Source organism: Lates calcarifer, linkage group LG7_1 (assembly GCF_001640805.2).
Source record: "Lates calcarifer isolate ASB-BC8 linkage group LG7_1, TLL_Latcal_v3, whole genome shotgun sequence".
Classification (NCBI taxonomy): Eukaryota; Metazoa; Chordata; class Actinopteri; family Centropomidae; genus Lates; species Lates calcarifer.
Window position 1 is genome coordinate 8,985,031 of NC_066839.1, and position 19,776 is coordinate 9,004,806.

The 19,776-nt window shown below is 42.4% G+C and overlaps 2 protein-coding genes across 3 annotated transcripts in view; both read right to left on the reverse strand.

Annotated features, from left to right (window-relative positions):
* Positions 1 to 275: 275 nt before the first annotated feature.
* On the reverse strand, positions 276 to 3,886 carry efhc1 (EF-hand domain (C-terminal) containing 1). Its single transcript, XM_018675993.2, has 10 exons — positions 3,645 to 3,886; positions 2,878 to 3,099; positions 2,480 to 2,767; positions 2,241 to 2,390; positions 1,830 to 2,016; positions 1,410 to 1,636; positions 1,187 to 1,327; positions 840 to 1,053; positions 531 to 671; positions 276 to 401 (listed from the first exon to the last, which is right to left on the reverse strand). Exons 1-10 carry the CDS (start codon positions 3,708 to 3,710, stop codon positions 373 to 375), a joined length of 1,665 nt encoding a protein of 554 aa, XP_018531509.1. The 5' UTR covers positions 3,711 to 3,886; the 3' UTR covers positions 276 to 372.
* Positions 3,887 to 4,508: 622 nt separating this feature from the next.
* Positions 4,509 to 19,776, reverse strand: part of LOC108883107 (protein eva-1 homolog A) — a 68,610-nt gene continuing 53,342 nt past the window's right edge. For both annotated transcript variants that reach the window (XM_018675996.2, XM_051071847.1), the window contains 3 exons: positions 10,684 to 10,818; positions 7,834 to 8,010; positions 4,509 to 6,619 (listed from right to left, as the gene is read on the reverse strand). In XM_018675996.2, coding sequence (XP_018531512.1) covers positions 6,240 to 6,619; positions 7,834 to 8,010; positions 10,684 to 10,818 — 692 coding nt within the window. In that variant the 3' untranslated portion in view covers positions 4,509 to 6,239. The remainder of the gene's footprint in view (positions 6,620 to 7,833; positions 8,011 to 10,683; positions 10,819 to 19,776) is intronic.

Here is a 19,776-nt window from a genome sequence, read left to right on the forward strand (position 1 = left end):
CAAATCTGAATGGGACTGGGCAGAGTTTCATCTAAGAGTGGCACCATTGTTAGCTTAATGCTAATAATAGGATGCTAGAAGAGTTCTTCTTTTGGCTTTCCTGTAGTTTTTTTTGTGTAAAATGTACTTGCGTGATTGCCCAATTTTTTAAGCAGCCAATCAACATTTTAGAGTAAGCCGTAAAAAAGGTATTTTAAAGTTAACTTCTCCAACAGCAAAAAGTAGTATTTTGGATTCTATGAATTTGTTAAAGTTGTCAGATTTCAATAGACAAATTTTTTATGCAGTACAAAGAGTATTTATTGAGCTTTGATTCATACTCTTGTGGACTGATTTACCGAGACACTTGGAGCAATCTATCCTTCCCTGGAATCAAGAGGATGGCTCTGCTGCCTCATCACCTGATAAAGAAAGGACATGAATTGAATTGTTAAACATTTGGTGTGACTCAAATGTTTTTTTTTAACGTGACATATTTACAGAACAGTATAGGACAGAAATTTTCAGCTGTGCTTCATCATTTTAGTCACCTGGCTGGTTATTTGCTGTCCCCACCACCAGCTTCTGACGCAAAGAGTCCAGGGTCTCAGAGGGGATCTGGCTCGAGTTGGACTCCAGGTACTTAAGCACATAGTGGTCAGCGTCGGTCAACACAAAGCGGTGGCTGAAAACTAAAGACAAGCAAGAGAGAGAGAAAGGATGAGAAAGATGAGCCCCCTAAGGGTAAAGAATTAGAATTGTGGATACAGGCTAATATATCCAGAAAGATATTGTAGGAACAGTTGTTTTTTTGAAGAAACGATGCTATAGTATCTGGTAAACACAAGACAGAACCTCACCCTCCACAGTTGCTCCGATGGCAAAGTCTGCAGGTGAGTAGAACTCAGGATTTTCCACTGTACAGCCTGGCTTGGGGATGCGTGTCTTCTCCAGGAACTTGCCACCAATGATGCCGGAGTTGCGAGTGGACTTTTCAAAAATACTGATCATGTCATCAGACAGGAAGTAGGACAGGATGAAACGCCGGCTTTCATCTTCAGGATTCTGGGATTCCTGGAACGGCAGTAACACAGGACAACTTGAGCAAGGGTTAGACCCTGGGTTACAGTATAGCATGACCAGCTGGGGTGACTTGTAACTACATAGTCAAAGAAACAGTAGAAATACATTCTTAGTGTTGTCTCACCAGCCTGGCACTGTAGCGCAACACTTTGTGGTCATTCTCCAGCATCTTCAGGATATTCTTCTTGGGAGGCTCGGGAATTAGAGACAAACAATTCTGGAGAGAATCTTCAAGTGAACCAAAGCCATTGTAGGGAGGAATCGCCTATAAATATGGACAACATAGGTTATTTACCATGTACTCACAGGCAATGCAGAGAGATGAAAAACAGATTTCAGTTTCTCACCTTCTTCCTCTCCTCAGGCATGTCAGCCTTCTTTGGTACTTCAATGGGTTTCATCTCCAGGTCTGGGTGGTTCTTTTGGAAATACTCTTTAGTGAAGCCGTCGCAGTCGCATAGTAAAAAACGACGACCCAGCAGCTTCATTGTTTGACCCACCTGGAAGTCTTTGGGTGAGTAGAACTCATCCACCTCATCTTTTGAGATCTCTAGCACACAGCTGGGGAAGGGCTCTGGAAAAGAGAGAAAGATGAGTACAGTTACTGCATGTAGAGATTAAATAAGAAAATGTTACCATATGATCACTGTGCTCTATTGTAATTTCCTATATTCTTTTGTTTTTGAATCTCTTTAATGTTCCTACTGTTGCATGTGTCTTTTACTGCGTCTCTAAATTTTTGAAAGTGGCATGGCATTGCATCTTACGTGGTTTGACTTTCTTGGGCAGCCTCTGTCTGCGCATCAGGACAGGAAAGGGATCCCGACCACTGTTGGGTTCGTGGACCTCTCTGATCTCTACTGTGTCGTCCACCAGGTAGTACTGGATGGTGACGGGCTTGGTTTCTCCGTACAGAGAGTCGGCATCATCCCACAGGGCGTAGAAACGAAGCACCTGACCAAGACGAAGACAAGAGCCTGAAACTAAGCTGAAAGATGCTGTCAATACAGCCTCAATATCTAGTCACGATATGAATACCAGACGAGCTGATCATTTTTGTTTTCTTAACAGTTTGGATAGAAGATGTTACTGTGCTCCTGTTTCTCTGTTGATAGCTGTTCAGATTAGGGTTTGTAATGGTTACCCAGTGAGTTAGGAATGGATGGAATTTCCTTTACCTTGCGGTCCATAGTGAGAAACTGGTGCATGTGGTCGAATTCAGAGGGTGTTATGAAGTAAGGCTGAGGGATTTTGCGATGTTTGCTGTAAGGATCCTCTGGCATCGGCTCGGGGTCGTTCAAAAGCATACCTTCACTTTCCATGAATTCCTGTGCACAATAAGAAATAAACAAAGAGTTTTTGTGTCAGACACAGAGACAACGTTAAGAGAGCAATCATATGGGTAAGGTAGTTGTACCTTTGTAAAAGCGTCACATGATGTGATGTGGTACTTGACTCCATACACCTCCAGGTCCATGCCAAGGTTGAGGTCTTTCCACAGGTAATGATCTCCACGTTCATTCTTGGGCAGACGCTGCCGTTTGATCCGTTTTCCCTGCGGTATGCCAGAGTTCTCCACCATGGGTTCAATAATGCACATGCTGTCATCCTCCAGGTAGTAGTAAATGACCACGGGACGCACGCGGTACACCTCTTTGGGGGAATACAGGATATCCTCCTCAAAGTATGCATAGAAGCGCAGCACCTGCAAAACAAGAGGTTGGGGCAGAACAGACAAAGAAGGAATTAATTGGACATTTGAGTGGACAGAAACAAAAAAATCATCATATACTAGTCTTCAAGGTGGGGCCATACCTTCTTGTCAAAGGCCACGTGAGCTGGGATGAAGTCTTGTAACAGGCTCTCCTCAAAGGAGCCGTAAGTAATGTCTGGTGTCTCGTAGGACAACTCATTAATTTGCTGCTGGATCAACTGCTCCGATAAAAGAGGATCCTGTCCAATGCCAACGGTGGGGCGACGGGGCAGGGCATAGCCATTCTTGTAGTTCAGTGTCTGAGGCCGATGGAAGGCTGACTTCTGCAGAGAAAGATCAGAGAGGGCATAAATTAGATCTGGTAAAACAGAAATGTAAATGTAAAAATTCAAGTAAGGCTAGTTCAAGGCTAATTATACACACAACACTGCAACAGAAATAGCTCTATGAGGTATAATCTATATGTGGACAAAATAATAGGAACAGTACATGTTAATTCAGTACAAAACACAATAAATTCTGTCTAAATCACTGAATGGTCCCTGAATAATAGTCAACGTTACTACTTGTTGTTTATCTCGTTAATTATTACTGAAAATTAATCAGAGATTTTAATTCAAGCCACTAATGTCCCTCTGCTTTAGCAACAGTCAACAACAGCGTCCTTAAAAACAATTGTATCAGAACTATGACCAAGCAAATAGACTATAAACTAAAGGAATGCAGGAATGCCATTTACATTACAGACAGAGCACGGTACATTTTCTTGCGAATAATTTGAAACGTTAAAGCCATTACGTTATGTTAACTTAAGAACATTTCAAATTATCCCGGCTAGTTTTATGTTTAACTTTGGGTAACATCTTACCGTCACATCCCGAAAAGTGTATCCCGGTAAAAACGGTAGTCCATGGCTGTTCCAGTTCCAAGACATTTCTCTGCTTATTTTATTACCTTTTTATTTCCTCAGCTCCACCAGCTGTATTAACTGGCTTCTTCGTAATTTGTGGATTAAACTAGGACTAGGTTTTGTTGTTACGTAAAGCAGACACTGCAGCCCCACCGTGGTAAGTTTATGGTATCCTAGGAAACGGCACGACGACAACATAAAAATTTCAAAAAGTAAACAAATGTTTCTGAAAACTACAGAAATATCCAGCGGAAATTCAGAGTGAAAACCCAAGGAAATAAGGTCATGTCCACATTGATAATAAAAATCAAAAAATTGAAATAATAAAAAGTAAAATAGCATATATATTCTCTTCAATTCTCCATATTATTAATTTGTGTTTATTCAGACAAGCATATAACTGCAATAATAAATCTAAGGAAACACGTCTTTAAATGATTTGCTATAAATAGAAGTAGTTATCCAGTAATTGGGTAACTTTTATCCGTATAATATACACAAACTGCAGAGCCCTATGTTTACCACCAGGGGGCGAGCAACGCCAATAAATCTCAATGACAGAAACGCCCACTGGCCCCACAGGTCATCATAAACACACAAGCTCTTGAGTTCTTGATTACTTCATTGTATTGTGTGTTTACTCTCCAAATCAGCATTAACAAAACTATTATTAGATTAGGGCAGCTCCTTTTTCCTGTGTGCCAATACTAGGACGATAATACAAGCACTGTGCCCATTTGAAGCGACATTTAAAATGCAAAACATAAGTTCAGAAAGAAATGTGAAATAGCTTTAAAAAAAAAAAAAAAAAGTACAGACAGCTTATTTTTGAACAGTTTATTCCAAGCACAGGAGTCATATTTTGGTCTCACTTTACCAGCTATTGGCACATTTTTAATCCCAAATTTAAACACAAGAACGGTCTTAATAAAAACTATATAGAGTGGCAGTCTTTATGTGGATGACCCTAATATGTCCTGTGTACATCTCAATTAAACTCTCAAGTCGGGAAAATACCAAGCTTTTTTATGAAAACATTATAATTATTTCTATGCTTGAATCCAGGGCAGCACAAACAGAGCTGGATTGACAATAGCTTATATTAATAAACTGGCAATGTGATTTAAGAGGAGCAATTTTCATGTTCACCGTGAACATATTTTGCAGTGCTTGTTCCTTCTTCAGATGGTTATGAGCAGCAATTAGCAGAAGCGTCTTTCTAGCACTGGTAACTCTGAAAGAAGGGCACAGGGGCAGACACGAGACCTGAAATTCGCAATTTTCTTTGAGTTAGGACCAGAAAAACTGTTTCTAACAAATTTACTTGTACAAAATTGGCATAATCTTATTACGTACATTTACATCTGATGAGAAAGCAAGTGCAACATTTGACAGAGACATTCAGGTTTTACACATGCTCCACTTCAGCAAAGCAATAATAATGGTAAAAGGGAACACATACTAGATACAATAAGATAAATCTGGCATTTCCAATTAATAAATCATTTGACCAGTTACTGAGCGGTACACCAGCTGCACTCTTGAAAACAATGACTAGGTAGAAAAGGCACTGCACTATGAATTAAACATACTGTATCAAAAATAAGGTTAAATCACTGAAACCTCTTTGAGGCTCTTTTATATGATATTTCTAATTCTTTTCTTTAAATGCTGACATCGCTGTATAAATGGGCTGATCCCCTTCTTAGGAAGCAAATACATCAACCAAACACAGAAACACTAGGATTGCATCCCTGAGGTGCCAGACAACCTTCGCCAAGTATAAAAATAGCTCATAATAAACCATACTTGAGAACAAAATTACACAACATCAATAAACTATTAAATATTATAAAATATATTTCATAAGGGTTGAGATGAATCCCCCTACCCCCGAAAAAAAAAAAACATCTTTTGGTTTGACAAAGTTCAAAAGGCAGCATGGTTATTCACCGTGGAGAGATTGTCTTACTTAGTCCCATCATTCAGTACGCTGCTTTCTGCTTTATGCTCCCCCTCTGTAAAGTCCACACTTGAATACTGGAGGGTACTGAGCATAAAGCTCCAAGTGTCACAGTCTCTTGCAGCTGCCCCGCGGCGTCCTGTATAAAACAGACCCATCTGAGGCATTGGTCCTTCAGTCACCCCATAGTCTCTGCAGGCCAGTGTGTGTCTAAGGCAGCTAACCCATAAATCCCCACTTCAAAAAGGCCTGCTGAGGTCACGGGCAAGGCAGTGTGGCCTTTCACCCCTCTCTTCCGGCAGAAAGAAGCATTTAAGAGGTGAGCTTAACACGCAGAGAGCTTATTCTCTTACTGAATGGGGTATAGCTTATGATACCCAGAGGAATATGCCAACCACCAGAGAGGGAAGGCTTTCCTTTCAAGGCTGGAATACCTTCTACTGTTCTCTTCAGTGTGCGTCCACAGTCGCAGTTGCATGCTTGCTTATAGAGCTTCATCAGGGCCTTTTCTCCTGCCCCTTCCAACCCAAGTGCGTCCTAAAATGTGTTCAAGTCAAGTAAGCTTTCTATAAAAAGCCTCTCAGGAGTCCTCAGTAATACCGATTGAGGCTCCGCGTCCCGGGGATGTCCGGTTGCCCATTCATCCATATCTCCCGGATGATTCGCTCCCTCTCCTCGAGCCTCTGCGCCCTCTCTAGCTCTTCGGCCGATGTGAACACGTTCATGTTGAGCGTGCGCTCAAACCGCCGGTGCCTTCGAGCCGACAGGTCCGAGGTGGTGTCCCAGTCTGAGTCCGAGTCGCTGGAGTCGGAGGATGAGTCGGCGGGGCGCGCTCGCTTCTTGGCGGGGGGCTGCTGGCGGGGCTGGCAGTCGGTGCGACAGGAGATCTGGACCACCAGGGCGAAGAGCGTGAGGAAGAGGCCCAAACACACGCCGCAGACGAAGAAGAGGGCTGCCCTCTCTGGGTGGTCTGAGAGAGAGATGCAGAACATGGAAACGAGAAGGGGAAATTTCTACGTCTAGTCAATTTCTTTACAGAAAACATCAAACATTTAATTGGATCTTTCTGACTGATCTGTCAAGTCTTTCTTATTTTCCTCTGACCTGTTCAGCCTGATCTGTTATAAAATATTTCGCTTGATGGCTCACTCACTGAAATGAACGTTGGCTGCAGAGTCACAGCTCATATGACTCACTTCCCTGGCTCGGTCTCTTGATTTGGTTATAATGTCTCACAAATTCTGCTAACCCAGCTATGTTCTGTACTTCTTCCCTCTTCTACAGAAGTATTTCTTAATATTGGATTGATGTTAACCACCTCAAGCTCAAAACCTGTTCCATCCATCTAAGATGTTGGTGCCATCTTGCAAGGCCTGCTTTCCAGCCACTGTTCCATCCTGCAGATTTTCTCCCTACATCATCTCTCAGATCAAAGCCTGACTCTAAGCTGCTCCTGGTCCAAGCTCTGCTTTGATTACTTTAAGTCTTCTTGCTTGTGCCCACACATATATGCCCTCTTACACCCTTGTAGCTCATCCAGATTGTGGTAAGCCTGCTTGTCCTCAGCCTCCCCAAATTCTCCCATGTTACAGCCCACCTATCCACCCTGCAGCGCCCTCCATGCCTTCACACTGTTATCCTGCCAACACTCAAAGGTTATACTGGACATCATTTCTACCCACTGGTCTACTGCTGCAGATAAATGTAGATCATTAAATGTTATGGCAGAAAACTTTTAAAAAGTTCAAAGCTAGGCAAGCTGCGTTAAGTGAGTGTTAAAGAGCAAGTAAAGTGTGTGGAATATATGTTTATTTGACTGTATGCACTATGCATTTCACTATGTATAAACTGTATATTTGAGTAACAAACACCCAAACTCTTCCAGCATCTGCTTTAGCAGCTGGCTGGAGCAGGTGACTAACAGTGAGTGAGTGTGAGTGTGAGTGTGTGTGTGTGTGTGTGTAATGTGTGTGTAGCCGTTATCTCACTCAACATCTGCATTCCTCTGGCCCACATTTACCCACCTCTCAGTCTCAGGAAAAAGGAAACAGGGGAATTTTATCCCAATGAAAGTGTACCACACACGTTTACCACACATGAAACCATGCACTCAGAGGAGGTCAGAGGTCAGCTTATAGCCTTTTTGGCTGCTTATGAAACAAGATTAAATGAATGCTTCACTACCTGATATGTAGGTGTACGCTGCCAGTGCGTTGCTGATGAGGGCCATGTTGTCGCTAGAGGTGGAATTGATGATGGGATTCATGTTTCTGGGCCGCACCGGACTCTCTCCTCGTCCTCCTCTTTCGGTTTCTGAGGACTTCTCCTCGTTGGGGTTTGTCTCCCTTATCTTCTTCTTATCTGCAGGAGACAGCAGAGCAGGAAAGTTCAGTTTAACGGCACAAAGCAGACCATATTCTAAAAATGAAAGTGGGTAGTCGATTATGCATTTCAGTTCTTTCTTTAGACAATGAGGCAGATGTTTTTGAAACGTTTTATTTGTAGAGAGAACATGAATAGAGAAACGGTGAGATCAGAATCTGTGCCCCCCACATGCAATGACGCACAAGGAGAGGGTTTTGAACCACATGCATGTCAGATTATGACGGTGCAGCTTGCAGTACATTGTCTCTGAGGTACTGTGACTACAGCATCCAGACCAGTGAGTCATCCACAGCGGTTTTCGATTTTAGGAGATATGCTTCTGTAAAAAGATGCATCACGACTAACGACGCACACATGTTTGAGGGGAGTTGTGTGATTCAGAAGATAACACAACATCCGCTTCTGTCAAATCCATTCTGACTCAGGTCATTAAAAAACACGGCACCACATGGGAAAAGTTTGCATTTTGGCAACATTTCAAAAGCCCCACCCCCACCCCACCCCCAAAAAAATTTCTCAGAAAGCGAACTATTTATAGATGAGAACAACTGTTTCCTCGTTTGGATTTTCATCACAGCACGACTTCTTTCAGTGTTTACATGTTGGTTTGTGTTGTGTATGAAAGACTTGAGGAGTTGAGATGAGAGAACAAAGAGGGGCAGAGTGATTTCATTACTTAGATTCATAAGAATACTCATTTTCTGAGTACAGTCTGTGTGTGCATAGTTATATTTCCATACCTGTTTTTTTTTTGTGTAGGTAGTGTAGGTAATCTTGCTTTGGTGACCCGTCACACACACCAGTGACCTCTAATTGCAGAGTCTCTAAGGTGTGTCAGGCCCTCTTTATCTGATAAATGCAGTTTAGACTGGAACTGCTCACTGAGGAGGTAAATGTTTCCACCTGGACCCACTACTGCGGTGCACACATCAAATAACAGTCAACCACAATCTCTTTTTCTAACACATATAAACAGCTGAACAAATCGTCATCAAAAACAGTGCTATGAATAATCCAGGTGAAATTATTTTTAATTATCCAATTTCTCATCTTTATTTTAGGTTGTAATAATTTAGTGACACTATAACAGCTTTTCTTAGACAACATGATCTGCCTCATACTGAGAAAAACAGTATTTTATGTTTTCAGCATTGGTGACAGAGGTGTGTTACGAATAGACACCAAGAGGAACTGGGTATAGCCAGCGTCACAGCTGAAGGGACAAAAAACAGGACTTCACTGAAAGCAAATTCCAAGGAAAAGACAACACAGTAGTGGTCAAATGATCTCTGGGAATTGCATTGCAGACACACCACAGTAATAAGCAGTGAGGACCAAAGATGGAGTCAATAAAAAGTCCAGAATCTCGTGTTTTACAACTTTAACCTCTATAACCTTTCTAACGGGCGGGTCAGTTTCTACAAAATGATCTTACCCTGACAGGCGATGTTCAAATTCAAATTAAGTTTTATTTCAAATTGTAGACAAGAACCTGAAGTTTTAAAAGATACCAAATGAGTCTGGCTGAACTTTTGGGACAACTAGAAAATTCAATTTGCTATAATGATGGCACTTTTATAGCATCTTTTATGGCATCTTGGGCTTAAATATTTCTCTCAGTATAAGCATAACATAGTTTTATTGAATGGTTGTAAAAAGCCCATGAATACATACATTCACAAAGGGAAAAATCACAACTTTAAGAAAATGGAATATGTAGAAAAGGCACAGAAAGGTTAATTCAAATCAGGAATTTGGCAAATAAGTGAATATTTCTCAAAATGCCAAAGTTTTGCTTGTAGAGAAACATGTAGAGAAAGCAGTGATCCACCAGTTTTGTACAGTAACAACAGTTTGGTCAGGCAGAAAGATCGAGTCAGTTCCATCATGACTGTTTGTTCAGCTGGAGACAAATGAAATAAGAAGCCCAGGATCTGTATACACTCAAATGCATCTTGTTCTGCCCTCATATTCCTCCTCCATCTCCCTTCTTCATGTTTCATCTCCTATTGCTCCATAAGAGATGGAAACAGGTTTTTCCAGACGAGCTGTAGGTGAGGTGTTTGAAAACCGGTGTGAGGAAGTGAGCCCAATCATGCATTTTTGAACTGTCAGCACCACAGCACACATCTCCTGTCCGCTCCCTCTCTTTACTCCTCATTCATTCAGTCTATCCTCCTAATCAGTATAGAGCCGGTAGCTGAGCAGAGTAATTAGTGTGTTGGACATGGGCCACCATCCCTCATGAATAAAGCTTTGTTTAAGTTTCCTTCCTTGCTGGCATCTCTTCTGCCTTTTTCATTCTTTCATTTTGTTGTTCTTGCTCTGTCTTCTCCCTCTGTCTCTCTCTCTGGCTGGTCTGGGAGCCTGACATTATAACAGGCTGATTTAAACTATGGCAGTATATTTTTAAGACCAACAATCAGAAATGGTCCAAACCAATGGCTCTGCTAGGATGCATATGGAACCAGTTGAACTTGTGTGACATTAAATATACATACATTTATGCCCTGACTTGAGACCTGACCCTACTGTTTCTCTTGATGCCTGGGAGGCCGCGTGACTGTTTAGCGTTAACAGCTCTCCACGGGAGGCTACGAGTACCAGAAAGGAGTGAATGAGCGTATGTGTTTGTCGTTTTTTGCTCACCTGGAACAGCGTCAGGGCTTTTGACTGAGCTCCCCTCCGGAGGGTCGTCTCCCACTATGTTGGGGTCATGGGCGCTGGGTGGTGGGGAGAACACCGGCGGTCTGGGGCCCTGCTCCTGGAGCAACTTCTTTGGGACTTCAAAGAGGGAAAAATAGGTAAAGCAAAGAGAGGGGGGTGGAGAAGATGGCAACTCATAAGGCACTTTGGTTTGGTCTATAACATCAGAAAACAGTGAAAAATGACATGATTAAACTGCTTGTTGCCAAAACAAAAACCAGCAAATATTCGCTTTTGAGAGGCTGGAACCAGTGGATTTTTGCTTGGAAAATGACCTGAACATTTAATTGATCATTTGCAAATTAAATATCTGATTGATAGAGCAATTAATAGACTGTGTATTTATTGATTGTGATTTTCCACAAGATTATTATATCCTGTTGACTCTCTCACTGATTAAATGGTCAGAATAGTGCAGTCAATTGTAACTGATCGTTAGAGGCTTCTTCTCCTCCATTAGGTGCACACAGCTGTAACAAGTGTCTGTATTTTATGGGAGCCTCTGTTGATCGTGATTAAGAGTCATGTTAAGGACTGAAGTGAAAGCAGGAATACTTAAACTTGGAGTTTATTGTGACAGATGAGTAAGAAGATATGAAGGAGACAGTTGCAGGCAGCGTCACGGCCATGATTCACACACTCCTCCTGACCTTGCACTCTGATTCCCGAAAGTTAAGCTGCCCCCACCTCATCCCCCTCACCTCACAGTGTCCTGTGAGTCAGGGAGTCTGCACTCTTTTCTCCCCCAAGACACAAACCCACAGTGCAGTGGGCTATACATTCCTGCCTGCTCACATGTGGTTTCGGAGGCCGGGCCACGCTCCGGTCACTGTGTTTGTCTGCTCTGTTAGATCGGTGGTGATTTACAGCTCAACAGATGACTGTCTGTCCAGCTGTCTGTCTGTCTGTTGTGCATTTTCACTGTTCTGGACAAACAAATGTGCTGTGGAGAAAAATCTGCTGCCTGGTTTTTGCTGACTTCAGTAGCACTAATAGTGAAATTGTGACATGTGATTTGAGGTAAAAATGGACCATTTGTTTAAAGGCTGATGAATAAACACGCTGATCAGATTTCCAGAGACTGACTTTGGCAGTGGTCCAAGAGTCAATCAAAGCACAGGAAGAAGCAGAGCAGACCCCACAAAGCTCCCTCCACTGGATACTACTTATGTCTTGGTCACATTACAAGATTTTTCCAATTGTAAGCAATGATGAAAAGACTTAGCAGGAACATTTAACTTCTGACATTTACAAGTTTGCAATCTCAAGTACTTTTATTTTTATGTCATTTTTGTATTTTTGAGATATGACATGAAATACTGGTCAAGGGACAGTCCCTACACTTCTGCACCTACACTCCAGTACAATTTGCACAGTTCATTTTTTGGTGATATTTTGATATAAAAGTAAACATGGAAGCCATACAGTATAGCTGAGCTTGTAGCAGTTGTGGTTTTTGCTTGTAATTTGCACCAAAACACAGAAAAGAAAGGACAGAACTGCAGAACTGGAACATCAAGATGGAGAAAGGCTTTCTTTGCAGCGAGCTGCTTATTCAGCAGAGAGAATTGAGAGTTAATAGTCTGGTTAAACTTTAAAAATTAGATTAAGCAGAGGCAGGTGCAGGAAAGTTTTAAATCGATACTTACACACTCTCATAAAACTGACATCGAGCTCAATACATATTTCTTCAGCCAATAAAAACTTTAAAGGCTCAAATCTCAGCAAGAAGTTTCACTACTGAAACATCCTGTTGGGGTTTGAGTATTTGACAAGTGCACACCAGACAGACTGGCCCCATCGTACATGTTTGATTTAATTGTGACATTGCCAACTGGGATTGTATGAAAGACATTTGAATTTTTTACGAACTCATGTCAGGATTACAGAACAATTGCAGCTGCAGCCACAGTGCACAGCGCTACTCTGGACTACTGAGATTAATTTAACTTATAAAAAAGCTGCAAAGACAGACAATAATGTCCCTAACTTATTTGTGATACATAGCATACTGTCAGCTAAACAGAGAGAGCAATATGGAAGAGGAGGATTTATGATGCTTGATGATCTTACTGCAGAAAAGTAAAGAGCCATTCAACAAAGTTGGTTTACTGAATCTCAAAGACTTCAAAGAGCTTTGCTGTTCCAGCCTTTGCTTTTCTATTTGCCATGAGCAAAAGGGCAGGAGGTTGATGCCGGACTAATAGCAGAAGTCAATGATTTCTGGTCTTTATTTCAATCTGCTTAGACAGGTTTACCTTACTGCTCTGGGGGAATTTACATTTAAATACCGCTCAGTAATTCCATCATCTCATGTGGCAAACCGCACCAATCTGTCGCCTAACTAGGTTAAAACAACCAAGAATTTGAAACCCCACTTTATCCAGGCCTGGCTGGCACGAACTAAATATACACAGCCCCCCGTGTGAGGAGGGTGAACGAGGCAGCGAAATGAAAGAAATGGGATTCGGCCTGGCAGCCCTCCACCCCCACCCACCCCCAAACCCCCGTCCTTCCTCATCAGTCTGACACACTAATCGTGGGTCTTAAAACTCCCCCATGCTGCCACGCTGCCACCATCCCCACACCACGCCCTGATTACAGCCTTCTGATTGGCCCTAATTGACTGCACATGTGGCCCAGGGTCACAGCTGAGAGACGCCATGACACTCACACACATATACATTTTTACACAGCTAGAAAACGTATAATTGAGATACCCGCATGGAGACAAAAACGCATGCACACTCAAAGCTGGATGCATGTGCTTACTTAGAACACATGGATGCATCACCTGGTCCGACACATCAAAACATCCATTCATCCAACCATTTCTTATGTTTTTCTATGGGCTTACTTTGTTGGCAAGAGTCGGTACAGTATAGTAAATTGACCGCTGCTCGTCTAAATATAATTGTCAAAAAGCTAAAACCTCACGAAGCAAACGGCCACAAACCACACTTAAGGAGCCAAGCAGTAAAAACTGAACCAGTGAAAGAGAGAAAGAAGAGTGCAAGGGAGAGAAACCAAGCCCATAAATCACACTCTACAGTCTGCATTATAATGACATGGTCACATAAATGCACGGCAAATGAGTCCTTAATATAACTCCACTACGCGGGACCTGTGCCAGCGGCGTACCTCTCTCAGAGCCCTGGATCACCGTGGGGAGTGAAGATATGAGGCGGGAAAGAGTGCCCATAACAATGGCCCGTGTTTACACTGGCAGAGCCCGGCTTTGTTTTCACTGGGCTCTGCAGGCCGGAGTGTGCGTGCATGCCTGTGTTTGCGGGGCCATGTGCTGACCCATGCAGAACACAGTTGTGACAAAGCTCTGGAAGCCAGAGGGAATATAATGAAATATTAAACCACGCTGAATCGGAGATGAGATCAGACCTAGGCCAATAATTTGAACATACTTTAGCCTTTATGAGAACACACGGGGGGCTGCTGGGGACTAAATAGTTTGGGTATTGTTTTAGGGCACTATTTAATGCTTGGTCTGCTTTATCTCTCTGAGATTTTGGCCCTTAAAGCGACAGCTTAATCTACCGTATGTCTTTTCTGCGATGCACACTCTTAATGTGGTGACCCTCATCTAAATTATACTGAAGCAAAATTCAAGAGTTATGTGCAATTTGACCCAGGTCTGGTTGAGATGTGCTATATATTCTGAAAACTGCAGAGGACAGGGAGAGTGTGTGAGAAACAGAGTGAGAACAACAGACAATTCTGACAGGAGATGGAATTCATTTGCAGCTGCATAAAGACATGGAGAGTCCAAATCTGATATCCACTATTCGAAAAATAGCATAAATCTTAAAGTAGTTCTGTAGTGGATGACATAAGAGCTTAGATGATAAAAATGTGAAACACAGTGGGCAATAATTTCCTGAAAGGGATATATAACAATTTGGGGGGAAAAAAGGGGGCAATGAAACAATGTGAGTGCATGTGTGTAAAAAGCCTAAGCAGGCGTCTGGTTTCAATCAGCACACGGTGCCTACTTAATCTACAACATTAAAGTGCTGTCTAAAGCCCAACATTCACTTGATACACACACAAACACAAAGGTAGTGCCTCAATGTTTATGGACACACTTCGACTCACAGAATGGTTTTTATTCTCTTTAAGCTCTTTCTCCTGCTTCCCACACAGACACCACACAGACAGGCATGCAGACATCTGCACACTCACTCAAAAGCCCATCCACCCACACACACACACACACACACACACACACACACATATACAAAACCATTTTTCACTTAGCTAATGGCATTCCTGCAGAACAACATGCAAGGTGAATAGGGCAGGAGCTGAAGGTGTTGATATTGCATTCCTCCTCTCCCTCCCTCCTCCTCCTTTTCTCCAACCCCCTCGCTGTAACACTCTAACAGTATCCAGCTGACAGCAGCTGACTGGGCCTGAGTGTGTGTATGTGTTACATGCAGTAGCTGTAATGTCTCTTGTCAATATACAGACAAGACTGTGTAGTTGTAGGTGAGGGTGGCACAGTGTAAAGACGTGAAAATGTGTGTGTAAACGGTTGTCTTCATCCAAGCTGCAGTATTAGTGTCATGTTTATCTTTCTTCTAATGAATATGCTCCCTCTACCTCACTCTGTGAAAATTAATGGTTGTGTGAGCCTATATGTGAGAGCTAAATGCATGTGTTTTTGAATGACTGAGGGCATGTGTGTCAGAGGACATGATTAACACGCTCATTCCTTTCTTGTGTATACAACATAGACCAGGTTTAGGTCTGGTAATGTGAACTCTGTCAGGGGACCGGTGGTCTGAGCGGAGGGCTTTTCCTGGTTCTACTCCATTTTTATGTTAGTGTGGGCAATCCAGCCTACTCTATTGCTTTATTAGGTTTTGTTGTGAGTGTGTGTGTCTGCTGCAAGAGTTTCAACATACACTGGGACTGTGGTAACCAGCCTTAAAACAGCATATCGGTGGTTTTGAAAGTTTTAGCCCATTAACTATGAGCTGCATCTAATTTACATGACTATTGAAAATTTCCCACAGCAGTGGGAGTTTTAAATTTCACTTCCCACCTTCAAGACAGCCATTGATTTACATTCTTTTTACTAAATAATGCACAAGACCGTTTTGTTTCATGTAATGGTGAGGCCATAAAAACGTGGCATCAGTGAGTGTTGGATGGAACAGACACAGAACATGTGGATGACATTGTCATGCAGAAACTTGAAGGGGAAAACTGAAGAGATGAAAAATTAGAAAATGTGAAATCAGCAAGTTGCCTTTCAAACCTACAGACAAACAACGAATCTGAGCCGGGAACTTTACCAAGTTGGCGATGCACTCCCCATCCTGAACAACTGCCATCAAAGTGTCCTTCAGCGAGGCTTTTAATCCACCCTGAAAAACTCTTCTGGAGCTAATCTGAGGCCACTGGTGGAAAACTGGCTATGCTAGGGACGTTCGCTGCAGTGATTGCTTGTAACTGCATAAATAAGAAGCAGGCACAGCTCTGAAAAACCTTTACATACACAAAAAAAGAAGTTATGAGAACCAAGCCTCAAATCCTGGAGATCCAGGAAAAGTTCAGCTTTTGTCTTTTGGCTCAAATGCTTGAATGGCTAATCAAGTCAGTGGTTGCAATTTATCCAGTCAGTGTAGATTGTGTAGGCTGGACAAACCCTTTTGTTGGCAGGAGCTCCTTGTACCAAAGTCTGTTTGCTGAAGAGGGTTGTACTCACACAGCATTTTTAAATATAATACAGGTATACTGTATGACGTCCGTTCAAACTAAGACATAGCTTGATGGTGACACAATCTAAAAGCATCCAGGGTGGTTGGTAGTGAGGGTTGGGGGAGCATTCCAGGATGGAGAGAGTGGAACAGCTCAACCCCCCCATCCTGCTTCGCTGAGCCCCCTGCCCTACATTCAGCTGCAAAGCATAGAATTTTTTTCCCCCATTTACTTTAATGGATAACACACATCCCTCTGCTGTGTGAGAGACACCCACAAATGCAAATGTATCCCCACACACACACACACAGATGCCACAGTATGGGGCTCTGAAAGGAATCACTCTCACTTCACCACAACCATCAGTTAGACTCCAAAATCCCAGCTGTTTTGGCTATTTAAACACTCCTCATACACCGCACATGTGCATGCACACACAGTTGGCGTCATTAACATGGAGGCAGAGACAGAAATAGATGCTCTGTTGACAGTGTGGGGTCATAACAAAGAGAAAATTGCCCAATTGTAGAGCTCGCCCTCAGACCCCACACAGACACAGACTGTGCTAGGATTAATATCTTCAATACTGATAATATCCAGAACCAAGTCTGGGATATACACAAACAGCATGGAAATTTCATTACTGTATTGTGTTGAGGCTAAACAGAGCTTGTGTACTATAATCTACGGCGACTAGCATCTTCCCGCAGGAGGAATGTTTGCACTCATCAATCTGCTCCCTTTATAAAAATCTGGGTATTATTGAGTGATGATTTTAAATTCAGAAAAAAAATCACTGCTACAGTCTAGCTGGACCTCTGACCCTGCCTGGAGCTGCCTAACTGTACGCCGCCCTCTGAAAGCTCTCGTGTTTGTATTTCCACGTCTTTATCGGCTTGGACGTGGGAGAAGCGGGTCCACTTGTCGAAGTCAGCACAGCCTCATCATTATCTGATGGTCTACTGGGTCAACAAGGATGTGACCAGCGCTGAATCATCAAACCATGCTGCACGCCTAAACTCACTCCTTCGTGTCAGAGTCGTGAGGTAATGGGATGCAGAGTTTTGATTGGGTCAGAGAGCTGCTGAGCTCGTCAAATGACAGTATCTTGTGAAAACAGTCAAGACAGAGAGTCATTTTGTTGTCACTGACATGAAACAGAGGGAGAGGAGATAGCGGCAGGACTTGTGTAGACGCAATCATGACAGAAATAAAGGCAGCGACATTCAACAAAGATGTTCCAACACATGTCAAGGCTGATCTAAACAATGGCGCTATCTTTAGCTGAAGGCAACAACTGGTCATACATGGCAGTTAATAAAATCAGCACTTGGCAACATTTAAGTCTACTGGGACCTGAGGAATGAATGCTGGTTTGGTGCCCGGTATTTTCCTAACAGAGCCTCCTCAGTATACAAACAGGACTCTATTTAACTTTTTGTTATTGTGTGACAGTTACAGGGGCTGAGATGAATGTTGGGTGTCCATGTTCCATCGTCCTCTCTCAATCTCTAGCATGGTTACATCAAAATCTCTAATCAACATCTCTGGTATAGGAAGTGTTACCTTGATTAAATTACAGCAAGATAAGAAAACATGCCATCAGAACACATGACAGTGTTGCACTGTCCAGTAGGGGTTGACAGATGGATTCCCAACGTATCCATACCACCTCTGTTAAGTTTTTTGTTAGCCTATTAATGACACGTTTACCTCATGAAATGGCACGTTGGCTCTCTCTGACGTGATAGTACATTAGCTGCTTTTGTTCACAAATAGTATCTGTGATTCTGGCCCTCATATTATTTGGTAAGATCAAACCCAAAATTTGTGGTATCACCCACCCTTGCTGTCCATAGCAGCCCGATCACATTAGTGTGAAACTCCAAAACATGAACAAGACTAATGAGTGGAAAGAAAGCAAAAAAAGATGGCAAATAAACTTGGTTGGTTGATTTTACTGATGCACCTACTGAAAGCCTCATAAATGACATTATACTGTGATAAAAATTCTCAACCAAAAGTCTCAGATACTCCCATCACAAGATAATGCTTCATAACTTTATCACATGACAGGGGTTCTGTACTTGGGTCATGTGATGACACCTTAGCAAGTTTCACTCACTAAAGAAGGCAGCTTAAGGATAAGCTAAGTGAACCTAATGCTTAGTTTTTTTTTTCTCCCTTTTTTATATATAATAGTAAATGCATTCGCATTTGGATTCAACAACTTTAAAAAGGAGATAAAAGACTCAGTTAACAATAAGAGGCTCTGCTTCACTCCATCCTACAACAGAGAAATCTCTGAGGTTCATCAAGGTTACCTAACTAGCTGAATGGGTCTCTTTCATGCAGCAAACTACATTAAAGAAGCTAATTGAGAGGAGCGGGGACAAAGATAGCATGGTTGTAGCATGACAACATACTTCCCTGGTGGATTTAATGTGTCCCTCTGGTTCAGTTTTGTCCAGGTGAATGTCAAGCTGCCGTTCTATACAACTACTACAACTGTGCAGGGACAGATTCTGCTGGAGTATGACCTCAGAGTCACATGCAGTGTCTAAGACCCTCACTATAACACATTGTCTTTTCAGTAAACACCAGAAATTACTGGATTAGATTACAAGTCATTGTCCTAAATGACAGAGGATATACAATAACATATACAATAACAAAAAAGTAACACAGCAGAGTGCGTTTCAGCATCTGTGTGTTATTACGTGGTCTATGATTTGATGCAGGACATCACACTCCATCGCTCCTCCTTTATCATTTTGGTAAAACACTACCACCTGCCTCATATAACGCTTGTCTGTCATAGGTGCTCCTGCGCCCTGTCATTGTCAGGTAATTAGACGAGCCCTAAGTGAGAGTGAATCACAAGCAGTAGTATTCAGGCTAAGTAATAACTCTTCTGTCTTCCACAGACAGAGAACCCATGATGCCTTAAGCATCACCGTGTTCAAACTGTGGGAGTCGGCGAGTGTATAAGAAAAGGGAGGCATGTTTTTCTCCTTGTGCTGACAGAGTGCTGGGCTGTATTAGCGGTCAGACCTGGGGAGAGATAATGATGGTGAGGTCTGGGTCAGCCTAAGTCTGTCATCGGTCTTATCACCACAAGTACACATGGCGCACACGCATGCATATCATCATCCACCTTTTGTTTAGTCTCTTACTACAACACTGGACTTAGGCTGGGTATTGTTTAAATTGTTTTGATACTGCAGACCTGCTATTGCCATACCTAATTTTCAGTTTAATTACGGGTATGATGATACCAAAGATTAAGTACAGAAGAAACTTGTGCCAAAAAAA